Source organism: Rutilus rutilus, assembly GCF_951802725.1.
Source record: "Rutilus rutilus genome assembly, chromosome: 10".
Lineage (NCBI taxonomy): Eukaryota > Metazoa > Chordata > Actinopteri > Cypriniformes > Leuciscidae > Rutilus > Rutilus rutilus.
Genome location: NC_140215.1, coordinates 599,920 through 622,500, shown reverse-complemented (window position 1 = coordinate 622,500; position 22,581 = coordinate 599,920). Strand labels below are relative to the sequence as shown.

The 22,581-nt window shown below is 38.6% G+C and overlaps 2 protein-coding genes and 1 long non-coding RNA gene across 4 annotated transcripts in view; 1 reads left to right on the top strand and 2 right to left on the bottom strand.

Moving 5' to 3' along the window:
• Positions 1-14,248, bottom strand: part of frmpd4 (FERM and PDZ domain containing 4) — an 87,959-nt gene extending 73,711 nt beyond the window's left edge. Inside the window, exons 1-2 of the mRNA XM_084420391.1 lie at positions 14,136-14,248; positions 5,254-5,363 (exon numbers count right to left, since the gene is read on the bottom strand). The gene's annotated coding sequence lies outside the window, so the exon portion shown is untranslated. The remainder of the gene's footprint in view (positions 1-5,253; positions 5,364-14,135) is intronic.
• A 189-nt stretch (positions 14,249-14,437) lies between these two features.
• Positions 14,438-22,581, top strand: part of LOC311297919 (rho GTPase-activating protein 6) — a 35,376-nt gene continuing 27,232 nt past the window's right edge. For both annotated transcript variants that reach the window (XR_014628891.1, XM_084420397.1), the window contains exon 1: positions 14,438-14,839. Coding sequence is in view for 1 of the 2 variants with exons in the window: in XM_084420397.1 (XP_084276523.1) it covers positions 14,447-14,839 (393 nt within the window). In the remaining variant the exon portion in view is untranslated. The remainder of the gene's footprint in view (positions 14,840-22,581) is intronic.
• LOC311297924 lies at positions 17,219-19,922 on the bottom strand. Its single transcript, XR_014628892.1, has 3 exons — positions 18,978-19,922; positions 18,271-18,563; positions 17,219-18,233 (listed from the first exon to the last, which is right to left on the bottom strand). It is a non-coding gene; the product is annotated as an uncharacterized lncRNA (long non-coding RNA).

Here is a 22,581-nt window from a genome sequence, read left to right as displayed (position 1 = left end):
GCGTGTGTTACGTGTTAGTGAAGCGTCATAGTGCGGTGTGTTACGTATTGAGCGTGTGTTACGTGTTAGTGAAGAATCGTAGTGCGGTGTGTTACGTATTGAGCGTGTGTTACGTGTTAGTGAAGCGTCATAGTGCGGTGTGTTACGTATTGAGCGTGTGTTACGTGTTAGTGAAGAATCGTAGTGCGGTGTGTTACGTATTGAACGTGTGTTACGTGTTAGTGAAGCGTCATAGTGCGGTGTGTTACGTATTGAGCGTGTGTTACGTGTTAGTGAAGAATCGTAGTGCGGTGTGTTACGTATTGAGTGTGTGTTACGTGTTAGTGAAGAATCGTAGTGCGGTGTGTTACGTATTGAGCGTGTGTTACGTGTTAGTGAAGAATCGTAGTGCGGTGTGTTACGTATTGAACGTGTGTTACGTGTTAGTGAAGCGTCATAGTGCGGTGTGTTACGTATTGAGCGTGTGTTACGTGTTAGTGAAGAATCGTAGTGCGGTGTGTTACGTATTGAGCGTGTGTTACGTGTTAGTGAAGAATCGTAGTGCGGTGTGTTACGTATTGAGCGTGTGTTACGTGTTAGTGAAGCGTCATAGTGCGGTGTGTTACGTATTGAGCGTGTGTTACGTGTTAGTGAAGCGTCATAGTGCGGTGTGTTACGTATTGAGCGTGTGTTACGTGTTAGTGAAGAATCGTAGTGCGGTGTGTTACGTATTGACTGTGTGTTACGTGTTAGTGAAGCGTCATAGTGAGGTGTGTTACGTATTGAGCGTGTGTTACGTGTTAGTGAAGAATCGTAGTGCGGTGTGTTACGTATTGAGCGTGTTACGTGTTAGTGAAGCGTCGTAGTGCGGTGTGTTACGTATTGAGCGTGTGTTACGTGTTAGTGAAGCGTCATAGTGCGGTGTGTTACGTATTGAGCGTGTTACGTGTTAGTGAAGAATCGTAGTGCGGTGTGTTACGTATTGAGCGTGTGTTACGTGTTAGTGAAGAATCGTAGTGCGGTGTGTTACGTATTGAGCGTGTGTTACGTGTTAGTGAAGAATCGTAGTGCGGTGTGTTACGTATTGAGCGTGTTACGTGTTAGTGAAGCGTCGTAGTGCGGTGTGTTACGTATTGAGCGTGTGTTACGTGTTAGTGAAGCGTCATAGTGCGGTGTGTTACGTATTGAGCGTGTTACGTGTTAGTGAAGAATCGTAGTGCGGTGTGTTACGTATTGAGCGTGTGTTACGTGTTAGTGAAGAATCGTAGTGCGGTGTGTTACGTATTGAGCGTGTGTTACGTGTTAGTGAAGCGTCATAGTGCGGTGTGTTACGTATTGAGCGTGTGTTACGTGTTAGTGAAGAATCGTAGTGCAGTGTGTTACGTATTGACTGTGTGTTACGTGTTAGTGAAGCGTCGTAGTGCGGTGTGTTACGTATTGACTGTGTGTTACGTGTTAGTGAAGCGTCATAGTGAGGTGTGTTACGTATTGAGCGTGTGTTACGTGTTAGTGAAGAATCGTAGTGCAGTGTGTTACGTATTGACTGTGTGTTACGTGTTAGTGAAGCGTCGTAGTGCGGTGTGTTACGTATTGACTGTGTGTTACGTGTTAGTGAAGCGTCGTAGTGCGGTGTGTTACGTATTGAGCGTGTGTTACGTGTTAGTGAAGAATCGTAGTGCGGTGTGTTACGTATTGACTGTGTGTTACGTGTTAGTGAAGAATCGTAGTGCGGTGTGTTACGTATTGACTGTGTGTTACGTGTTAGTGAAGCGTCATAGTGCGGTGTATTACGTATTGAGCGTGTGTTACGTGTTAGTGAAGAATCGTAGTGCGGTGTGTTACGTATTGAGCGTGTGTTACGTGTTAGTGAAGAATCGTAGTGCGGTGTGTTACGTATTGACTGTGTGTTACGTGTTAGTGAAGAATCGTAGTGCGGTGTGTTACGTATTGACTGTGTGTTACGTGTTAGTGAAGCGTCATAGTGCGGTGTATTACGTATTGAGCGTGTGTTACGTGTTAGTGAAGAATCGTAGTGCGGTGTGTTACGTATTGACTGTGTGTTACGTGTTAGTGAAGCGTCGTAGTGAGGTGTGTTACATGTTAGTGAAGCGGTCGTACTGAGTGTGTGTTACGTGTTAGTGAAGCATGGTAGTGAGGTGTGTTACATATTGAGTGTGTGTTACGTGTTAGCGAAGCGTCGTATTGAGTGTGTGTTACGTGTTAGTGAAGCATGGTAGTGAGGTGTGTTACATATTGAGTGTGTGTTACGTGTTAGTGAAGCATGGTAGTGAGGTGTGTTACATATTGAGTGTGTGTTACGTGTTAGTGAAGCATCGTATTGAACGTGTGTTACGTGTTAGCGAAGCGGTCGTATTGAACGTGTGTTACGTGTTAGTGAAGCATGGTAGTGAGGTGTGTTACATATTGAGTGTGTGTTACGTGTTAGCGAAGCGGTCGTATTGAACGTGTGTTACGTGTTAGTGAAGCATGGTAGTGAGGTGTGTTACATATTGAGTGTGTGTTACGTGTTAGTGAAGAATCGTAGTGAGATGTGTCAGATATGAGTAAAAAATCAGATTTTTGTGCCAGTCTTTGTGTTTCCATCATCGTCCCCTTTCGTTACTACAGACGCCTCTCTTCAGGGCTCTATAACACATGGTGAAAGCACTGTAAATGGTATTCTGCTTTATTTATCAGCCACTCATTCATCCTTACTGAGCTAATAATCTTTCCACTCACATTTTCATCTCTCCTTGACACTTTCACCTCATAAAATGTGTGGAAGTAAAACCTCAAAGAGCTTTCAGAATAAGCTCAGTCTGATAAAAATAACATGATTATTTCCTCCTGTGAAATGAATATTTAACATGAAGCCATCCAGTCATGTGGCATGACACAAGCCCAGGGCCATGAAGCACAGCATGACGAGCAGTGGCCTGCTTTTCCATCACACACACACACACACACACACAGTTTGCTTATGCTGTATCGTCTCCTGCCAGAGTAAACGACAGGAGAATGTGTTTATCTCACTGTATGACACAAACGCTGATCAATACATGGAATATTCAGTGATCCAGTGGTTTATAGATACAGTCAGAGAGTATGAACACAGACATACTTCATCCTCACAGATACACTGACATTTACTCATCCCGTCACATGATTAAAGCTCAAATAACGCTATTTGAAACATGTTCACAGATATTAAAACTTACCAGAGATTCTAGATATTATCATGAACTCATATCAAACACATAACATGTATCAATGATCAATCGTGCCTTCAGTCCAAACGAGCGATGCTTTTATATACAAACAGCTGCACAGCTCAAAAAATATTTTGCTATTGCATAACAAACAACAAAAGGGTCATTTGCATATTGGGAGGAGACTTGGAGCATGCAAAAAAGATCTGTGTGTGTGTGTGTGTGTGTGTGTGTGAGAGAGAGAATAGCATACTAGCATAATACTCATACTGTTTCTGGAATTTAAAGTATGCATACTGTACACAAAATGTACATTTGAATGTGCAGTTGAACACTATATACATAGTGAATATATAAATGGGTGTGTATAAAAATGTAGTGCCTGAAATTGTCAAAAAACACACATTCAAACCAAAATATCGGAGCTAATGACTGTAAAGTAGAAAGTTGTCCTGCTCGACGATAACAATATATGAACCGAGTTTGGTGACTGTAGGCAAACCTGACATTTTAGAGAAGCAAATACAAGATTAACAAATTAATAATACATTTTACAACTGCTATAAGTATATATATATATATATATATGTGCACATTAGGAAATACTTTGTTTATGGTTGCAAAAACGCTAAATGTGTTACCGTACAGCTCCATATATAAAGCTGGAAATATAAGATTGATGTAAAATTGATATCTTCACCTTTTATTCAAATATTATTATAGATTTTGTAGTCATATTGCGCATTTGTGATGGAGTCTTAGTTTTTGTAGCTGTAGTTTGCCTAATAATTTTGTCTGATAAACACCTTAACCAAATTTAGTGTTTGTTCTTCCCTCATATTTAAAATGTTTTCCTCATATTTTGATGGTTTAATTTAACTTTTAGGGTCATTAAAAAGTATTAATGATAGTACAATAATGTAAGTATTAAAAAAAAATCCACTTTTCACTTTTTATGTCATAATTTTTGCTTAGTATGTCATAATTTTGATTTTTTTATGTCGTTATTGACTTCATATCATAATTATAACTTTTCTAATTATACATTTTTTAACTTCTCATATTATAAATGACTATGACTTTTTAAGTAATTTCAACCTAGTATGTACATTTAGTCAGTTATGTCATAATTTTTAATTAGTATGTGATAATTTCGAATTTTATGTCATTATTGACTTTACATCATAATTATAACTTGATCTCATAAATATGACGTTTTATGTCAATTTTTTTTCACAACTTTTCATATTATAAATGACTTAATGACTTTTTATGTCATTTCAACCAAGTATATCAATTTTGTCAGCTGTCATAATTTTTAATTAGTATGTCATAATTTATTTTATTTTTTTTCAACTTAATTTATTAAAAATGTATAAAAAAAATTATTTCACTAATTTGGACTTTTTTGTCATAATTTTGACAGATTTTTGTTTTCCTTGTGCATTTTTTTTCCTTTGCATAGTAAAATAAAACATGTAGCTGTAGTTTGGCTAATAATTTTGTCTGATAAACACCGTAACCAAATTTAGTGTTTGTTCTTCCCTCATATTTAAAATGCTTTCCTCATATTTTGATGGTTTAATCGAACTTGTAGTGTAATTAAAAATAAATATTATATATAAAATATTATATAATATATCATCAGCGCTCAATATCGAGTGACATCATCGCAGTTCTGTCATGTCATGATGTGCAGAAAATCATGAATCCTTACAAACACACACACACACACACACACACACACACACACACTCTCCTCAGATCAGCTGTTGATCTCGCATCCGTTACTGTCGCGACCCGAAGACACACACACACACACAGCTGTTTCATGCTAGATGTGGCGCGTTCAAGCGTTACGTAAGTCAAGTCCTCTCTGCTCGTAGTGAAAGATTGGAGTATCCTATTCCTCTATCGATTGCTTCTCTTATGTCCACACACACTCGTCTCTCATTGGCCAGCGGAAGCACTGGGAATATTGGGTTCAGAGTATCTGGCAATTATATGAAATGTGGGAGAAAAAATCAATGTGCTAGTAAGGTCACAAAAAGAGATGGAGACTTACTTAAAATGCAGAAGCATCTTCCTCAGGCCGAGACGGTCTCTCCTCAGTCCTGCCCTTCATCACAGCGCCTGTGCTCCACAATCTCCTCCAGCTTCTAAACCTTAGAGGGACTTATATAATACATAATGATGAATGGAACAGCAAGGGTTATTTCAGTGGAATGAAGCAAAATAACGAGACCGCACATTGGTGAGATTAAAAGGTTATTCAGATTCTCCCATGACGACTTCACTGAAGGATCTGACAAAATATGAACTGCATTAATTGTCGATTTAAAACATTTTTGAAATCTCTTGAATTAATGATTCTGTGACTAATTCTTAAAAACTTCACTTGTTTCATTACTGGATGAATCAGTGTTTCTGAAAGAAAAGAAAAAAACTCTTGAATGAATGATTAATTATTAATGAATGAATGATAAACGTATGGAGGCTCATTTCAGCCACATAAGAAAAAAACATGCTTTGGTAAATCATGATTATGACAAAAAGTCATTCTAAGCCATAATTATGACATAAAGTCAAAATTATGACATACTGTTGAAATTTATGGCAAAAAGTCACAATTATGGCATAATAAGTAAAAAAAAAAAAAAAAAAAAAGATGACATAACTGATAAAATTAACATACTAGGTTGAAATTATACCATAAAAAGTCATTAAGTCATTCATAATATGAAAAGATGTAAAAGAAAAATATGACATAAATGGTCATATCTACAAGATATAATTAATAATTATAATAATTATGATGTAAAAAGTAAAAAAAATGACATATTAAGTAATTGTCATGATAAAAAGTCATAATTATGACATAAAAAGGCAGATTTTTATGTCATAAATAACACTTCATGTCATAATTATGATTTACGGAAGCATGATTTTCTTCTTCCATAGACATGAGTGCAAAATGAGTCATCAGTATTTCTGCACTGCTTTCCCTGAAGAGAAAGACTGCTCTTTTCTAATGAGTGTCTGGTCAGGGGATCTAGCGTGTGTGTGTGTGTGTGTGTGTGTGTGTGTGTGTGTGTGTGTGCGTGTGTGTGCGCGTGTGTGTGTGCGCGCGTGTGTGTGTTTAATCTGCTTCACTGATGTTCTCTTTCTGTGCATTAATATACTAACTGGCTATTTGTGAAAGAAACACAAGCTCTTACCTGGTAAATTAGTCATTATAAATCATGTCAATGCAATTTAAAAAACTGTCAAGCCATAATTATGAGAAAAAAATCTTAAGTCAAAATGATGACGTTCTAATTTGACATAATTGAAATTTATGACAAAAAGTCAAAATTATGACATTTTAAAATTGAAATGATGGCATAAAAAAATCAAGTCATTCAAAATATGAAAAGTTGTGAAAATGATTAGATAAAGGGTCATATTTATGAGGTCATGTCATAATTATGAACATTAGTTAACATGAACTAAGAATGAACAATACTTCTTCAGCATTTATTAATCTTAGTTCATATTAATTTCATCATTTACTAATACATTATTAAAATCAAAGGTTGTATTTGTTAACATTAGTTAATGCCCTGTGAACTAACATGAACAATGGACAGCTGGATTCTTATTAACTAACATTAACAAAGATTAATAAATACAGACACAAATGTATTGCTCATTGTTAGTTCATCTTAGTTAATGCATTATCTAATGTTAACTAATGAACCTTATTGTAAAGTGTGACCATTCATTTTTTGTTAATGTTAGTTATAAATATGCTCATGTTAGTCCACACTGCATTAATTAATGTTAATAAATGTTATGGACGTATCAGTAAACGTAGAGATTAACATTAGACGAAGTGTTGTTCGCTGTTAGTTGATGTTCACTAAAGGAAGTGTGTTGTAAAGTGTTCCTCTTCACTTCTGATGAAATACTGTAGAGAAAGGCGTTCAACCCCAGTGTGACAGCGCAGACTAGTGTTCACTACTGGAACTGCACTGTTTCCCAGAATGCAACACTCATGACACATTACAGCAAATCTCTTCAGGACACTCATGCAGAGTGACTAATGTCATCTGAACAAAGGCTGGCAGTGACACACACACACACACACACACACACAGGTTTCTCAGGTGTGTGTGTGTGTGTGTGTGTGTGTGTGTGTGTGTGAGTGTGAGAAGTAGCTGACGCTGCGTTGCAATTTGCTGCAAATGCTGATATTTATATGAAATTCTGATGCTAGTAATGTTTATCAATGAGATCTTTATAACAATATATCTGACACTTACATAAAATGCATATAAATATCAATATCTGTCAATAATATGTCTTAGTAAGATGATATTTAATGCTTAGTTTTATGATCAAAGCTCTGTAGTTTTAAAACATATAATGCAATACAAAGATGATCGAGAGATGATCAAATAAACCCTTCCTCAAAAGCCTGATGATCATATTTGAGTTTTTATAATAAATGATGATGGATAATCAAGTAAACCTCAGGTCAGTTGAAATATTACTAACAATATCAAAGCTAAACTTACATTTATTCTTACATTATTAACATTTGAAGACGGCGGACGAACATTTAATTTCCTTTAATTTAGTAGTGTTAGGTTTAATAGTGTAATAAATATGTTGGTGTAATTTAAATGAAGAACTATATAACAGCAATGCAATTATGACATTTCTAGTGACAATTATACTGCACAATATTGATTGTATTCATAAATCTTTTTGAAGAAAGTGTGCAAGAGAACGCCAAACCGGATTCGCAAACACATGAACTTTTATCTCTAAACATGTGGTTTGTTGCATTAGTTCCTCACTGTAGAACTGTAGATCATCTGAGTCTTTCTTGGCTAATTCTGAGTTGGTTTATTTCTGAAACAAAGGCCAAACGCATCATGTCAGTCTAGTCTCCCCGACAAACCTCAATATTTATGGTGTCGTTGTGAAAGTCTCCTGCCAACACTGACGTCTCCGAGACACCGTTATTGAGCAACAGTTGAGCAAGAGTCCAGAAAGTGTTCAGACGGGAAGACAGTAAATCATCTGAGGACTATAATGACGAGAGGGTGTGTCTGTTTCTTCATCTCGACTTGTCATGTTAATCAGGCTGGATTGACAAAGTCAACAAACTGTTATTGTACACACTTGGGTTTGGGTTTTGTTCTCTATACTTTGAAATGAGTTCACATGTTAATGAAATCTGATGTAATATTATAATGCGTATTTGGCTTGCTGTCCGGGGGGAATTCGGCCCGACCCCAGAGCACTCCCCCCTATGAGTGTATAGATCATAGGTATCCATGAGCAGACCCAGCCGAGTGTGAGGTGATGCCGAGTGTGAGGTGATGCCGAGTGTGAGGTGATGCCGAGTGTGAGGTGAGGGGGTGGAGGCGGGATGCTGAGAAATTAGTCATGAGACAGGAGGTAAGGGAAGGCTTTATTTATACTGGCTTCTTCTTGTGCTGATTGGATGATTACCTGAACATGCTCCTCCCGAACTTTGTTACATAAAACTTCATTTAGGCCCCATTTACACGATGGGAAACCGCAGATATTTCCCTGCGTCATTTACACGAAAATGCAGTCTGTTGTTTTGAAAGGAACTGGAAGTCGCTCGTTGTTGTCGATTTTGAGGATTCTGATTGGCTTGCATGGCTTTATCCTTCTCCCTACACTGCCGCCCATAGGCTTGGCATAGTTATGATGTTGCTCTACGGCGTATTTATGCGGGTTGTGTGCACGATGTTATTTTTGAAAACGGAGGGGGAGAAATATTCGTTTCTCTAAATACCCGGCTATGTGTAAATGTGGCCTTAAAGGCAGGGTATCTAGGATTTTTCTAAAAAAAAAACATTCCAAATTTGTTTAAACTGTCTTTATATACCAATACATAATTAAAATATAAGTACTTTAAAAAAGAGAATATAAAAATCGAGTGACTGTAGACCTTTTAATCTGCAATAAACACAGCTCATTATTTCCATTCACTCCACCCCCTCCCTTCTGAGCTCCTTCCAAAGCCACGCCCCCAAAACACATGAACGCGCGACGCCAAACGCTCAGGCTCAGCTGGAAGACGCATTTATTACCTGAGACGAGTGGAGAGGAAGGAGCGCAGTACATACAGTGACATCATGTCAGAATCACATGTAATAAAATACCTAACTTTATCACTATGAATAAAAACAAATAAGATTTCTTTTAGTACTCACTATCAAGCTAGCATATCGATACTGGTAAAGTTTGATTCGGTAACGAGCTATATTTATAGGTAACGAGCTATATTTATAAGGCAAAGCTAAAAACAGGTTGCATTGATACACGTTTTTCCATTACCATCAGTTACACTGTGATGAAGGTGAATTTCGTGTTAGATTCATAACATATACGGTGTTTTGCATGTAAGAGTTTCCATGATGAAAACATTGTTGACTCTAATGAAGACTAACGTACACTCCGAGTCCGGAGACAAGTACCGCATCGTCGGCTCGAGGACAGGTCCGGGGTTGAGGGCGAAGCAGAGGAGGTCGTTCAAGAGTGCGGGCAGGGTCCGAGGAAGTAGTTTTTGCCTTGTTTGCCTTCGCTGACTGCATATGCAGGTGCTTTGAGCTGAATATTTCCAGGAACGGTGACATGTGATGAGTGCACGCAGGGCAGCGCGCGCAGTGGGGCGCGGGCACGAGACATGAAGGCATCTGATTGGTTCTTTACACTCGGACCGAGTGGCAGTGATTGGTCAGAGTTTTTACTGTCCTGCAGCTGCTACAGAGGTCTGATTGTTTTCATTCCTTTTTCTGAACACATAATGTATTGACTACTCTCAGGATGGAAGGACCATTTCACCCAGTATAAAAAAAAGTGTTTCTGAACAGGATTACCTACCCTACCTTTAATGCTGCGCTGTAAAAAATCTCAACTCAATATATGTTGTTTCTTTTTTTGCATGGGGCTTTTTTTGAGTTTACTTCCCAGAAGTGGATATCACATTTTAATTTTGTCAATTCAAATACATTGGACAAATCAATTGGATAAATTAAGAAAAGTTAAGTTTAGTTTACCTAATGTAACAGACATAGTGCAGTAAACCTCACTCCCCTGATCTCAAGAGAGATCGTCAGCGATCTCATAGATTCACGCTTTTTGAAGTTTACGTGGAGATGATAAAGTTTTCCTAAATTTTCACCAGAACCTGTTTGAGAGTTTGCGTTCTCGAGCGCCAAACACTGTTCTCGTGCAAATGAACGGCCAGAACACATTAACCCCTGGTTTCACAGACAGGGCTTAAGACTAGTCCTAGACTAAAATGTAAGTCTGAGCTGTTTCCACTGAAATAAACTTGCACTGACTGATCTTAAAAAGTTAAAGAGTTGGATTCCCATGCTAAACATGGACAAAGTTTAAAAAATTAAGATGTACGTTTGATGGAGTATTTCTGTGGCAAAAATACTCCTTCCGGTTTGTCACAAGTTTCGTAAAGTTTTTTTCGAGTATGGGCGTGTGTGACGGCAGATGGTGCGGAATTTCCTTATACGGGTCCTAAGGGCACTTCTCCCGGAAGGGTGCGCGCGCACCCGTAGACCAGACCCCCCTTTAACATCTAATGATCTTTACAATGGAAGTGAATCAATCAAAACTAACTTTATCTGGACAATAACTTTATTCTACAGCTGCTGTAAAGCCTAAACAATCTCTGTTACTGTAATCTCCTATTATCACTGTAAAGCTGCTTTGAAACAGTCCATGGGCCCTATCTTGCACCCAGCGCAAATACACTGACGCATGTATTATTCCTATTTTGCACCCGCGCAAAGCGGACATTTCCCTCCACAGAAGCACGTCGGTAAATTAGGGAATGAACTTGCGCTCCCGGGGGCGGTTCAGCGAAAAGAGGAGGCGTGTTCCGGCGCAAACGTTCCCTGGTGCTATTTTGCAGTTTCAGAAAACAATTCCTCCACTGACCAGGAGAAACCTCGTCTAAAGTCAGTGACGCGTTGCACATGTTATTCAGATGCTATTTTAAGGGCGCATGCTTGGCCATAATGTAGCGTGAGCACAACACACACACACTTTGCTTCTCTCATCTACACACAGACACAGCCGTTTTCATTTTTACGACTGACACTTGAGACTGTGGTCTTTAGCTTACATGTGTCCTAACTGATAGTAAACTTTCTTATTTTTAGTTTATAAGAAGTATACTAAAAGCATACGTGAATAAACTTCTTTTTTGTAAGGGATTACAAACTGTTTGAAGTTCAATGCTTCTTTTGTGGAGAAAAAAGTCATATTTAAGTTGCAATGATTGGTATATCCAAAGTATTAGTACTTTATATAAACAGACTATTTTTAATAATGAACATAGATGTTTCTTATGCATCTTTACTGTATGGAGATCTTCCGAACGCTCTCAGTTACACCCTCATTTGTTTACGTTCACAGACCTTAAAAGAGGCCTTTGGAGATCCTTTTTCCTGTGCTAAAACCAGATAATAACCCCATGTCGGGAAGCTCTGGGGTATCATGTAAACTCTGGAAAAATATGTTGCAGATCTAACGCAAAGTCTTGTCTCTTTGGGGGGGTTGATGGCTTTTATTATGACTATGGATTTTTTTACCCATCAGACACATCCATCCTTTTCCCCATTGTTTGTGAGGACTGATCTGAGGCTTTATGCAATCATGCATGTGTTATGATATTCTAATTAAGATGGATTACTCTATTCTGATGGGGAAATATATGAAAACATCAATAAATCATTGCAAACCCTTGGGGACAAATTGCTGTCATGCCGGTGAGTATAAATTAAGACAACGTTTGGGTGTGGAAGTGAAGAACTGTGAGCAAAGCTTCATAATATACAACTGAATTCTCTGTGGAAAACATTGTTATTGTGACTTTTTTTGTTATGTTGTTTCAGGCTTTTTGTGTATATAAGAGCATTTTAGGAAGTGTCGTCCAATAATGTGAAGTATTTATTAAAAATAGGCCTCTTTAAAAATGGCAAATAGCCAATATTGTTACATTTATAGAAGTCGAATTCAAGCATCATATTTTTAACTCTCATTCCCAAAGGAGGTAAAAAAAAGTCAGTAAGGAAAGGGAATTGTATTAAACAAGGTTTCAGTCAAAAGTCAGTAAAACGGTGCATTGTCGTTAAGGTCGTATTAATGACCTGAACACACGTAAACTCCACCCAAAAGCTCAGGGTTTTCTTCAAGCCCAATGTTTACGAGTTGAGGCGTGTCAGTGAGAAACATGGCAGATACCACAATACTAAGGTATTTAGCAGTGACATTAACAGGCTTTTCTATTTACAACAAAATAAGCCAATTGTCTGCACAAACTGCAATGTAATGTAACAATATAATATGTAACGATAAAGTTCACACTGCCTTCGTAAATTAATTAAAAGCATAAAAAAGCAACACACATTCTTTGTTCGTCATTTTCTAGAAGTAGAATTTAAGAACCTTGCTGTATTTTTGTATAGTTAATTTAGAGACGGCACAGCGCCATCTTGCACCAACGAAAGTGACTTGACGCCGTAAACACGACTTTCCAATATGAACTTCCCAGGAGGACTTGAACGCACCATAAGTGCATATTTTCACGTACGACAGAAATTCCCCAAGGATGTAAAGATACCCAGACAGCAACATAGTGTCGGCCCAGATCCGGGCCACATCTGGAACATGTGGATTCTACGCGTACCGGATGTGAGCCGGATCTGGGCCGACACTATGTTGCTTTGGCACTTATGCTGCCTTCGTGTGCTATCGGAATTATCGTAAATACGAGTTTCCTAGTTAAAAACTGGACATGAATGCCCACTTAAGTCATATGTTTACCGAAACGCGAATGGGTGAGTTTTGTTATGCAAACCTGGCAACCCTGTACCCATTTAACAAGTTGGGTGTACCATAAACTTTAAACATGGCGGAGGGGAGAACGATTGCGGCTGTGACTGGTATTCTTCATTAGTTTTTCCACAAAAGTAGTGCATATTAACATATATAAAAATCATTTGAAGTGTATTGTATATTTTATCCACTGCGAAAATAGCCTATATTTGACCGAAATTCCAGAACTGTCAGCGAGCTGACTAGATATATAGTGTGGTGAATGTATATGGTTGTCAATGAATGGGATGGTAAATATAATTTTGGCTTTAATAAGACTCTCCCAAAAAAAAACTGGAAAGAATAAACCTGGTGTCTCCGTGATTCTTTCTGACAACAAAGCGCTTGAATGCGACGAGCACTTAATCAGGGCTTCTGAAGTGGGAAGTAGGAAATTTCTGATAACACGCGAAGGCAGCATATATTCAGGTTTAGCATAAAGTCCCCCTGTTGTGAAAATCAAGTTTTTAATGTAGTTTATATGTCTATGTGGTGTTTTTAATATGCTTTAAGACAAACCATGTGTAAACTCATAAGTCGACACCATTGCTGAGTATTTCCTCCTTAAAACTGCAGTGAACCAAAAACAGTCTCAAAAACACGGTTTGAAATCTCATTTGCATATTCATAGAACCACGTGTACTAAATGAGGCAAGGGTGTAAAGTTGCATTCAAGATATTTTAAGGCATGAAGACATTTTTTTCAAGGAAAAAATTTTATATATAATTTTGGTGATCAAAGATGAGTTTTAAGGGATAAAATTATTGACTACAGGGGGACTTTAAGATAATTTTTAACTGTAATTATTATTATTTTTTAATATCAATCACACACATATATAGTCAAACTAAGTGAAACCAAAAGACAATTTGGGTTGCACATTACAATACGAACTTAAACAGAATTAAACACGAATATTTGTTTTTAATATAAATTCCATAATTCTTTTAGACTCCCGCTTGAAATTTACTATATAATCGACACGGCCAGTTAATGAGAATAGTAAATGTTTTATTTACCTCAGAGTTTTCCAGGAGGAGGGCAGAGCCAGAGCGCGGGAGAAAGAGGGCGGGAGCCCTGAGAGAGATGCGGTTGAGAAACTTCACTGACTCACGCGGTTTTTGGCTTGAACAGTGGGGACATACTGGTTTATCTGTTGATATAAACCAATAGCAGAGATGGATGAGAGAATATATTAAAAGAAATCTGATCAAATAACATGTTTTCACCTGTCGTTGACAGCCAAACGTCATCATCCGTTATTCAGTAAGTCAGGTTCACATGGGGATTGTGTTTGGGGCGTCAGCCTGTGTCTCACATCATCGCAGGGATGAACAGCGTCTTCTCCTGTTCCTCATCGGGCTCGAAAACCCTCGCAAAGAGAAAACTTCAACAGACTCGAAGTCTGGATTCAGCGCTGATGAGAAACGGCGCGACGCCCGCAGACGTTAATAGCGTTCAGCGGTTCTCGAGCTCCACAACTGGATTTACCAACAACCAAACCATCTCTGAAGACTCCAGACTCAAACAGCGTCTTTCTTCGTCGAGTTTGTCGACGTCTTCAGACGCTTCGTCGATCTCCAGCGTTCATTTCAAACGCAACGCGTCCCGGGATTTATCGCTCAACCTCTCGGGTTCAAGCAACATCTTCTCACCGAGAAAGTGGCTTCAAAGAAAGTTGCCTCAGTCGGATGCTGTTTCCCACAATATCTGTAAATCTGAGGTAAGACATGCTATATAAGAGTTCAAACCAGATGTTGTTGTTGACATGGATGTGGCCTGGCGTCACGAGTAGCTAAATGTCTAATGACAGATTTGAAATACTTTTCCAAATATCAAAGCAAATGATAAATTACGAGGTTTGCCTGTCACTGTTTCCTTTAAGTTTTTTTTTTAAACACATTTAATCAACTTTATGCCTTTTCTAGTTCACTTTTAAAGGTCACGTGGTGTACATTTTAGCAGATATATATAATATCTATAGATATTTCATATAGTCTATTATTTAAGCTCACAGCACTTTTAAGAGAATTCGAAATGTGAATTTCATTAAACTAATAAACCATATTATATGTTTAACAGGTAATTACCTGTGAGCCTTGCCAGCAGATTATGTAGATAGATAGATAGATAGATAGATAGATAGATAGATAGATAGATAGATATCATGCCTGATCAGATGCGTAATGTTTAGAAGCATGAATCCAAGTTTCAGTATTGAGATTGACACTTTTTGGTTCTTTTTATATCACCATAACTTTTCATTCGGATTTAACTGATATTTTTGCCCTTGAGCAAGTGTTTTGTCTCAAGGCACTTCACAAACAATTTATCTTGCATTACTTGTCATGGTTCGCTTGAGCATCACAGAAACTAGAGTTAAAACTGCACCAACAGAGAACAGCAAGATTTATAAGAAAATACAGTCTTCAGAATTTCTCTGTTTTCCACAGAACAATAAATAAATAATAATAATCAAAGAAAAAAATACTGAATGTCTATTCTAAGGTTCACAAAGCAGGTCTGGGCATTTGTAAAGAGCATCTATTGCTACAGTCTTGATGTTGTTTTCAGGCTCTTCTAGAACAAGTTTTCCTGCTTGAATGTTGATTATTTTCCTCATATTCTCCATTTTTGCGGCTCCTCTCTTCCCAATCTGTCAGTAATGCTCTGTTAGTTCCTGTCTCTATGAAGCCCCTCCTTCTGAAAAGCACACTGTGCTCTGATTGGTCGGCTGGAGCAGTGTGTTGTGATTGGTCGAGCGCTTCGAGTGTGTTTGGGAAATGTCCCGCCCCTTACCATAATCACCAGTTTAACACACTACTAACTAACTCAACCAGGCCCCGCCCCTTTATTTTGCGTATGAATTATTATAATGAGGAATATTGTGACGTGTTCGTTCCCGGAAGAAACTCAAGACTACAATGGAGGCGTTTCAGGAGTTCAGAAACACTGACACTGATATAGAGAATAACTAACTTTTTAATACTCAAACAGCAACATTACACACTAAAGACAGATGTAAATGTATAAGCATAATAAGACCCCTTTAAGACTAGTGAAAGATGTCTTTAACTGGTTCTTTGAGGTCATGATGTTTGATCCACCACTGAACATCAGAGACAGTGAAGGTTCTGGAAAGCGACTTGTTTCTTGTTGTAATGGAAGCAGTCAATCACCTTCATATATATATCGCTTTTAACAATATAGATTGTTTCAAAGCAGCTTTAAGCAGTGACTCTTGTTTACTGATCATGGATGACGGGCAGAAACGTAGACCTGTAGGAGCGTGTTGAGGTTCAGTTCCAGTGTCTGTTCTGAAGACTGACGTCAAAGCCTTGACCTGAAGCCGGTGGAGCGAGACCAAGAGGGCCGAGACACGGACTCTGTTTGCTTGATTGGAGATCAGACACGCAGAGAGAGAGTGTGGAAAGGAGCTTGTCGAAGAGACAGTGCTGGTATATGAAGACGGATGATCTGGCGTTGGATCTTGCCAGCCGCAGGGTTTCAGCTGGGAAGTCTCTCTGGAATGTCCACTGCAGACTCCAATACAAATATAAAATACTAACCCCGAAGACAACTGAAGATATTGAACTCGTACAGTGGTTTAGCTGCTGATCCCGACTTTAATAAATGCATTATCCTCATTGCTGAAAGTGCACGAGGGAGGATAATCGGATGTACATTTGTTTGTTGCTGTTGTTGTCACTTGATTGAGAGATTGTGTCAGCAAGATACACTGGGTTAAAACAACTCAATCTGGGTTGTTTTCAACCCAAGGGCTGGGTAAATATAGAACAGAACACATGTTGGATTAATTTTACCCAGCAAATTGGGTTGTTTATTTAACACAGCATACTGGGTTGATTTATTTATACTAAAGTACTAGTTTTTTTTTTTTTTTTTTTTTTTTTTTTACTTCATACATGAATTAATGTTTACAGATTAACTTTAATCCTCTAAACTTAAAAAATATATATATATATATACACCACACAACCACTGGTTTGCATAATAAATATATTGATAATTCCTTTATTTTTGATTATATTTTACAGTATAACATATTTTTTTATAGTTTTGAATACATATTGCATACATTTATGCTCGTTTAACAGATATTAGAAGTACAACTTAAACATTTAGAAGTAATTCAAGTGTAATGGACCAGTCTCCTTTGTGCCGTTCCCACTGTAACGGCGCTGGATCTCGTGCCGGATCTTGTGTCATGTTCAGCGGAGGAACTGATAACTTCAGACGCCGTCCTGCATTACACTCGTAGTCGAAAATATGCTGTGACTCCATAACCTGTCCATAAACACTCAGTGTACAGTTCTGAAAACATATTTTAACGAAGCATTTATATTCTGTATCTTTTTTTAATAAAATCATTAAATTTTATGCAAGGCACAGGCGTTCCATCACGCGACACTCGTTTAGGGGACTCACATCGCGCCCCTGTATGTTGCTTTGCATAAAATAAAATGATATACAGAACATTAATGAATTTATACATAGAAAAAATTTACACAAACCTGTATTTTACCAAAGACACACACCAATTTGACGGAGCTGCACTGCTCTCTCCTGAAGAGGTCGCAAAAAGCCCGCGATAAATAACTCAACCCCTGGATTGTTACGTCTGACCCAGGATCTGGGTAACACAAAAAGTAAACCAAAAACTACCCAAACATTGGGTTGTTACGTCTGACCCAGGATCTGGGTAACACAAAAACTACCCAAACACTGGGATGTTACATCTGACCCAGGATCTGGGTAACACAAAAACTACCCAAACATTGAGTTGTTATATCTGACCCAGGATCTGAGTAACACAAAAACTACCCAAACACTGGGATGTTACATCTGACCCAGGATCTGAGTAACACAAAAACTACCCAAACACTGGGATGTTACATCTGACCCAGGATCTGGGTAACACAAAAACTACCCAAACACTGGGATGTTACATCTGACCCAGGATCTGAGTAACACAAAAACTACCCAAACACTGGGTTGTTGCGTCTGACCCAGGATCTGGGTAACACAAAAACTACCCAAACATTGGGTTGTTACGTCTGACCCAGGATCTGGGTAACACAAAAACTACCCAAACACTGGGTTGTTACGTCTGACCCAGGATCTGGGTAACACAAAAACTACCCAAACACTGGGTTGTTACGTCTGACCCAGGATCTGGGTAACACAAAAACTACCCAAACACTGAGTTGTTACGTCTGACCCAGGATCTGGGTAACACAAAAACTAAACCAAAAACTACCCAAACATTGAGTTGTTACGTCTGACCCAGGATCTGGGTAACAAAAAAACTACCCAAACACTGAGTTGTTATATCTGACCCAGGATCTGGGTAACACAAAAACTACCCAAACACTGGGTTGTTACGTCTGACCCAGGATCTGGGTAACACAAAAACTACCCAAACACTGGGATGTTACGTCTGACCCAGGATCTGGGTAACACAAAAACTACCCAAACCCAAACATTGGGTTGTTACGTCTGACCCAGGATCTGGGTAACACAAAAACTACTCAAACACTGGGTTGTTACGTCTGACCCAGGATCTGGGTAACACAAAAACTACCCAAACACTGAGTTGTTATATCTGACCCAGGATCTGAGTAACACAAAAACTACCCGAACACTGGGTTGTTACGTCTGACCCAGGATCTGGGTAACACAAAAACTACCCAAACACTGAGTTGTTATATCTGACCCAGGATCTGGGTAACACAAAAACTACCCAAACACTGAGTTGTTATATCTGACCCAGGATCTGGGTAACACAAAAACTACCCAAACACTGGGTTGTTACGTCTGACCCAGGATCTGGGTAACACAAAAACTACCCAAACACTTTGTTATATCTGACCCAGGATCTGGGTAACACGAAAACTACACAAACACTGGGTTTTTACATCTGACCCAGGATCTGGGTAACACAAAAACTAAACCAAAAACTACCCAAACATTGGGTTGTTACGTCTGACCCAGGATCTGGGTAACACAAAAACTACCCAAACACTGGGTTGTTACGTCTGACCCAGGATCTGGGTAACACAAAAACTACTCAAACACTGAAAAAATAACCCAAAAAATGTACCCAAAAGGCTTAACCCAGGATTTGGGTGTGCTGACAAATGCACATGAGTGTAATGACAAAATAATGCACAATTTAGTGAATGGCACATGTGGCATTAATCCCACACATGTCTAAAGTGCCAGGAGGTGTTATGAAAGTGCTTGTGTTTTGAAGTAGGTTTTTGCTTCTTTGCAAGGATCAGAAACCAGTGAAATTACATTATAAAGACATAAATGACCAGAGGCAAATCAATAAACACCTCTTCATAAACAATGCATGTATTCTTTTATCACAGTGTTGCCAAACTACAATATTGAGAAACCAAAACACCAAATTTGTAGATGTTTGTGTAGGGCGGCCCAAAGGGGAGCTCTCCTTAACAGTTACCTAACCTCTCAGGAATCTGGAGTTTATAAAGCTCCTCCTATAAAGCTGTTCGCCAGTGTCTTTTACAGCACTGCTCTTTCTATTATTTGGCCAATGAAACTTGACAGGCAGCAAAAGGCAGAGTTTGTTTTTTTGCCATGTTCAACTGAAATGCATGCATTAAACTGCAAAAACGACACCTGAAATCCTTCTACAGACCCATTTAAAACATTGCAAAATGACTGAATCTTAAAACCAAATGGGAATTGTGTGAGGTGTGAAAAAAAAAAAATTCTATAATTAGACAGTAAATTCCCTTTTTCTGTATTTAAGCATCCACAATGGGTCATTTACACTGACAGAATAATCTTTTTAAAGTAGTGGTATTGCCAGATGTAACAGTATAACTTGTGTATCTTTGCTTCCTTTTGGCCTCGTTGCAGATCGTTTCACTGAATCTTTTGGAGCTTAGCAATGTTTAGATCTAGAGGCAAAGTGCTCTAATATATCTCCGTAAGATACGGCCACAACTTTTATTGGGTTGCTTTTAACTGGTTTTAAATAAATTCCCATTTTTGGTCAAATTGCATTTATCTGTGCTCTTGTGCGATGCTTTAAGTCTCCCTGTGGTGAAAATCCAGCTTTTAATGTAGTTTATGTGTCTATGTGGTGTTTTTAATCTGCTTTAAGACAAAGCATGTGTAAGTTCATAAGTCGACACCATTGCTGAGTATTTCCTCCTTAAAACTGCAGTGAACCAAAGACAGTCTCAAACACACGCTTTGAAATCGCTGGTGTTTCTGACGTCACAAACTACCTTGTAACCAATCAGATCAACGTGTGCTCGTCAACCAGTGGATCTCTGAGCTGAGTGAGTGAGTGGAGGCAGGGCTCGTTTGCATATTCATAGAGCCGCGCATACTAAATGAGGCAAGGGTGTCGAGTTACATTTTACAGGCATGCCGAAAAAATGTTTGGTGATCAAAGATAAGTTTTAAGGGATAAAATGATTGACTACAGGGGGACTTTAACGTTTAAACTTGGCTTAAAATATTAGTTTTCATGTTAAATGTTTTATTGGGAAATTGCTGTGACAAACATTTTTGGTATTTTCTTTTTCTGAAAACGGCAAGTTTTACTTTTGCATAACGAACAGTTACACTCATATTCACTGAAAACTGGTAAACCGAATGAACTTTTCGTGCTGCTAAAGCTCTCGAGCTCCTTTGCAGTGAGTCTCTTTCTGTGCGAGAAGAAAGCGTGTAAGAGCGGCCGTTCTTCAGGGAAGTGACATCTGGTTTACATGAAGTCTGCCTGAGCTTCTCTTTCTCACAGCGAGCAACATGACCTGATCTTTGGCAGCGCTTCCCAGGCAAATACTTCTTCCCACTGGAGACTGTCAACCGAGCACAACAGCACTTCAGGGTCTTTTTAAGGTCTTCTTTCATGTTCGACAGTTTCGTGAATCTTCAAGCTTGCGTTGGTCTTTAAAACTCATGAGTGCAAGTGAAAAGTCTCATAGGAGCATCTAAAATTAGGCAATTTTTGAAGTCAACAAGTTCCTCATTGTTTTTCCCCTCATTGAATATCATGTTTCCCTCATTTTATGGAAGTCGATTGCGAAGTTCATGTTGACAAGTTACCATTATTCAACACTGTGGAATGTAGATAGCAGGATTTTTACAATAAGAAACATTGCCGAATACGTGGTTCGTTCACAGGCCAGTGAAAGTGGGGCATGTTCATGAAGTCTGACTCGCTTTAAACTCTTTTCTGTTGGAGCAGATCCAGGATAAGAGACCGTGAGTGGCTCAGTGTTTTCGGTAAGATGGTTTAGATTAATGCAACTCTTTTAGTACATTTGCAACATGCGATAAGCATCTCAGATCCACAAAGTTGTGTATCTGATTTTCCAGAATGATGGATGGAAAAACACTCCTTCTTTGAGGTTGGACCTTTTTGAGATTTCTTTTAAAGCAAAAATGTCAGTATCAGAATAACCTTTAACCTTTATATTCTGCCTGCCAATCACTTCAGTGTTTCGCAACACACACATACTTTACACGCACCACGTTTATCTTCAGTGATACTGCAGATTTGTGGCCTTTTTTACACTTATTATTAACATGCATCTCATGCAAAATCAAATGCAAAAAGTCGTACAGCGACGCCAAAGTCATGCGTTCGATTCTCAAGGAAAGCAAGAACTTGTAAAATGTGTTCCTCGAATGCAGTTTAAGTTGTTTTAGAAAAGCATCTGCCAAATGCATATGCATAAATGTAATTTTGTGATCTGTTCACTCAAACTCTTTAAGTCCCCCTGTGGTGAAAATCCAGCTTTTAATGTAGTTTATGTGTCTATGTGGTGTTTTTAATATGCTTTAACACAAAGCATGTGTAAGTTCATAAGTCGACACCATTGCTGAGTATTTCCTCCTTAAAACTGCAGTGAACCAAAGACAGTCTCAAACACACGCTTTGAAATCGCTGGTGTTTCTGACGTCACAAACTACCTTGTAACCAATCAGATCAACGTGTGATCGTCAACCAGTGGATCTCTGAGCTGAGTGAGTGAGTGGAGGCGGGGCTCGTTTGCATATTCATAGAGCCACGCATACTAAATGAGGCAAGGGTGTCGAGTTACATTCAAGATATTTTAAGGCTTTTTTTCTTCAAGGATGTTTTAATATGTAATTTTGGTGATCAAAGATGAGTTTTAAGGGATAAAATTGACTACGGGGGACTTTAACCTTCGTCTCTCTCTCGGGTCACTTTGACCCGGAAAATCTTTTTTAATTGTGTGTTCATCAGGATCCAGGACTTTAGTCGCACTTGAACCACGAGTACACACACAAATTTTTTTTTGAATGGATTTGAGGAGTTTTGTGGTTGAAATTTAAAAAAGTAACAAATCCTTCCCTCTCGGGTCAGTGACTCCCGTAGGAATGAATGGAATGTGAGGAATGCTTCAGTTCACATAGAAAAACCTAAAAATG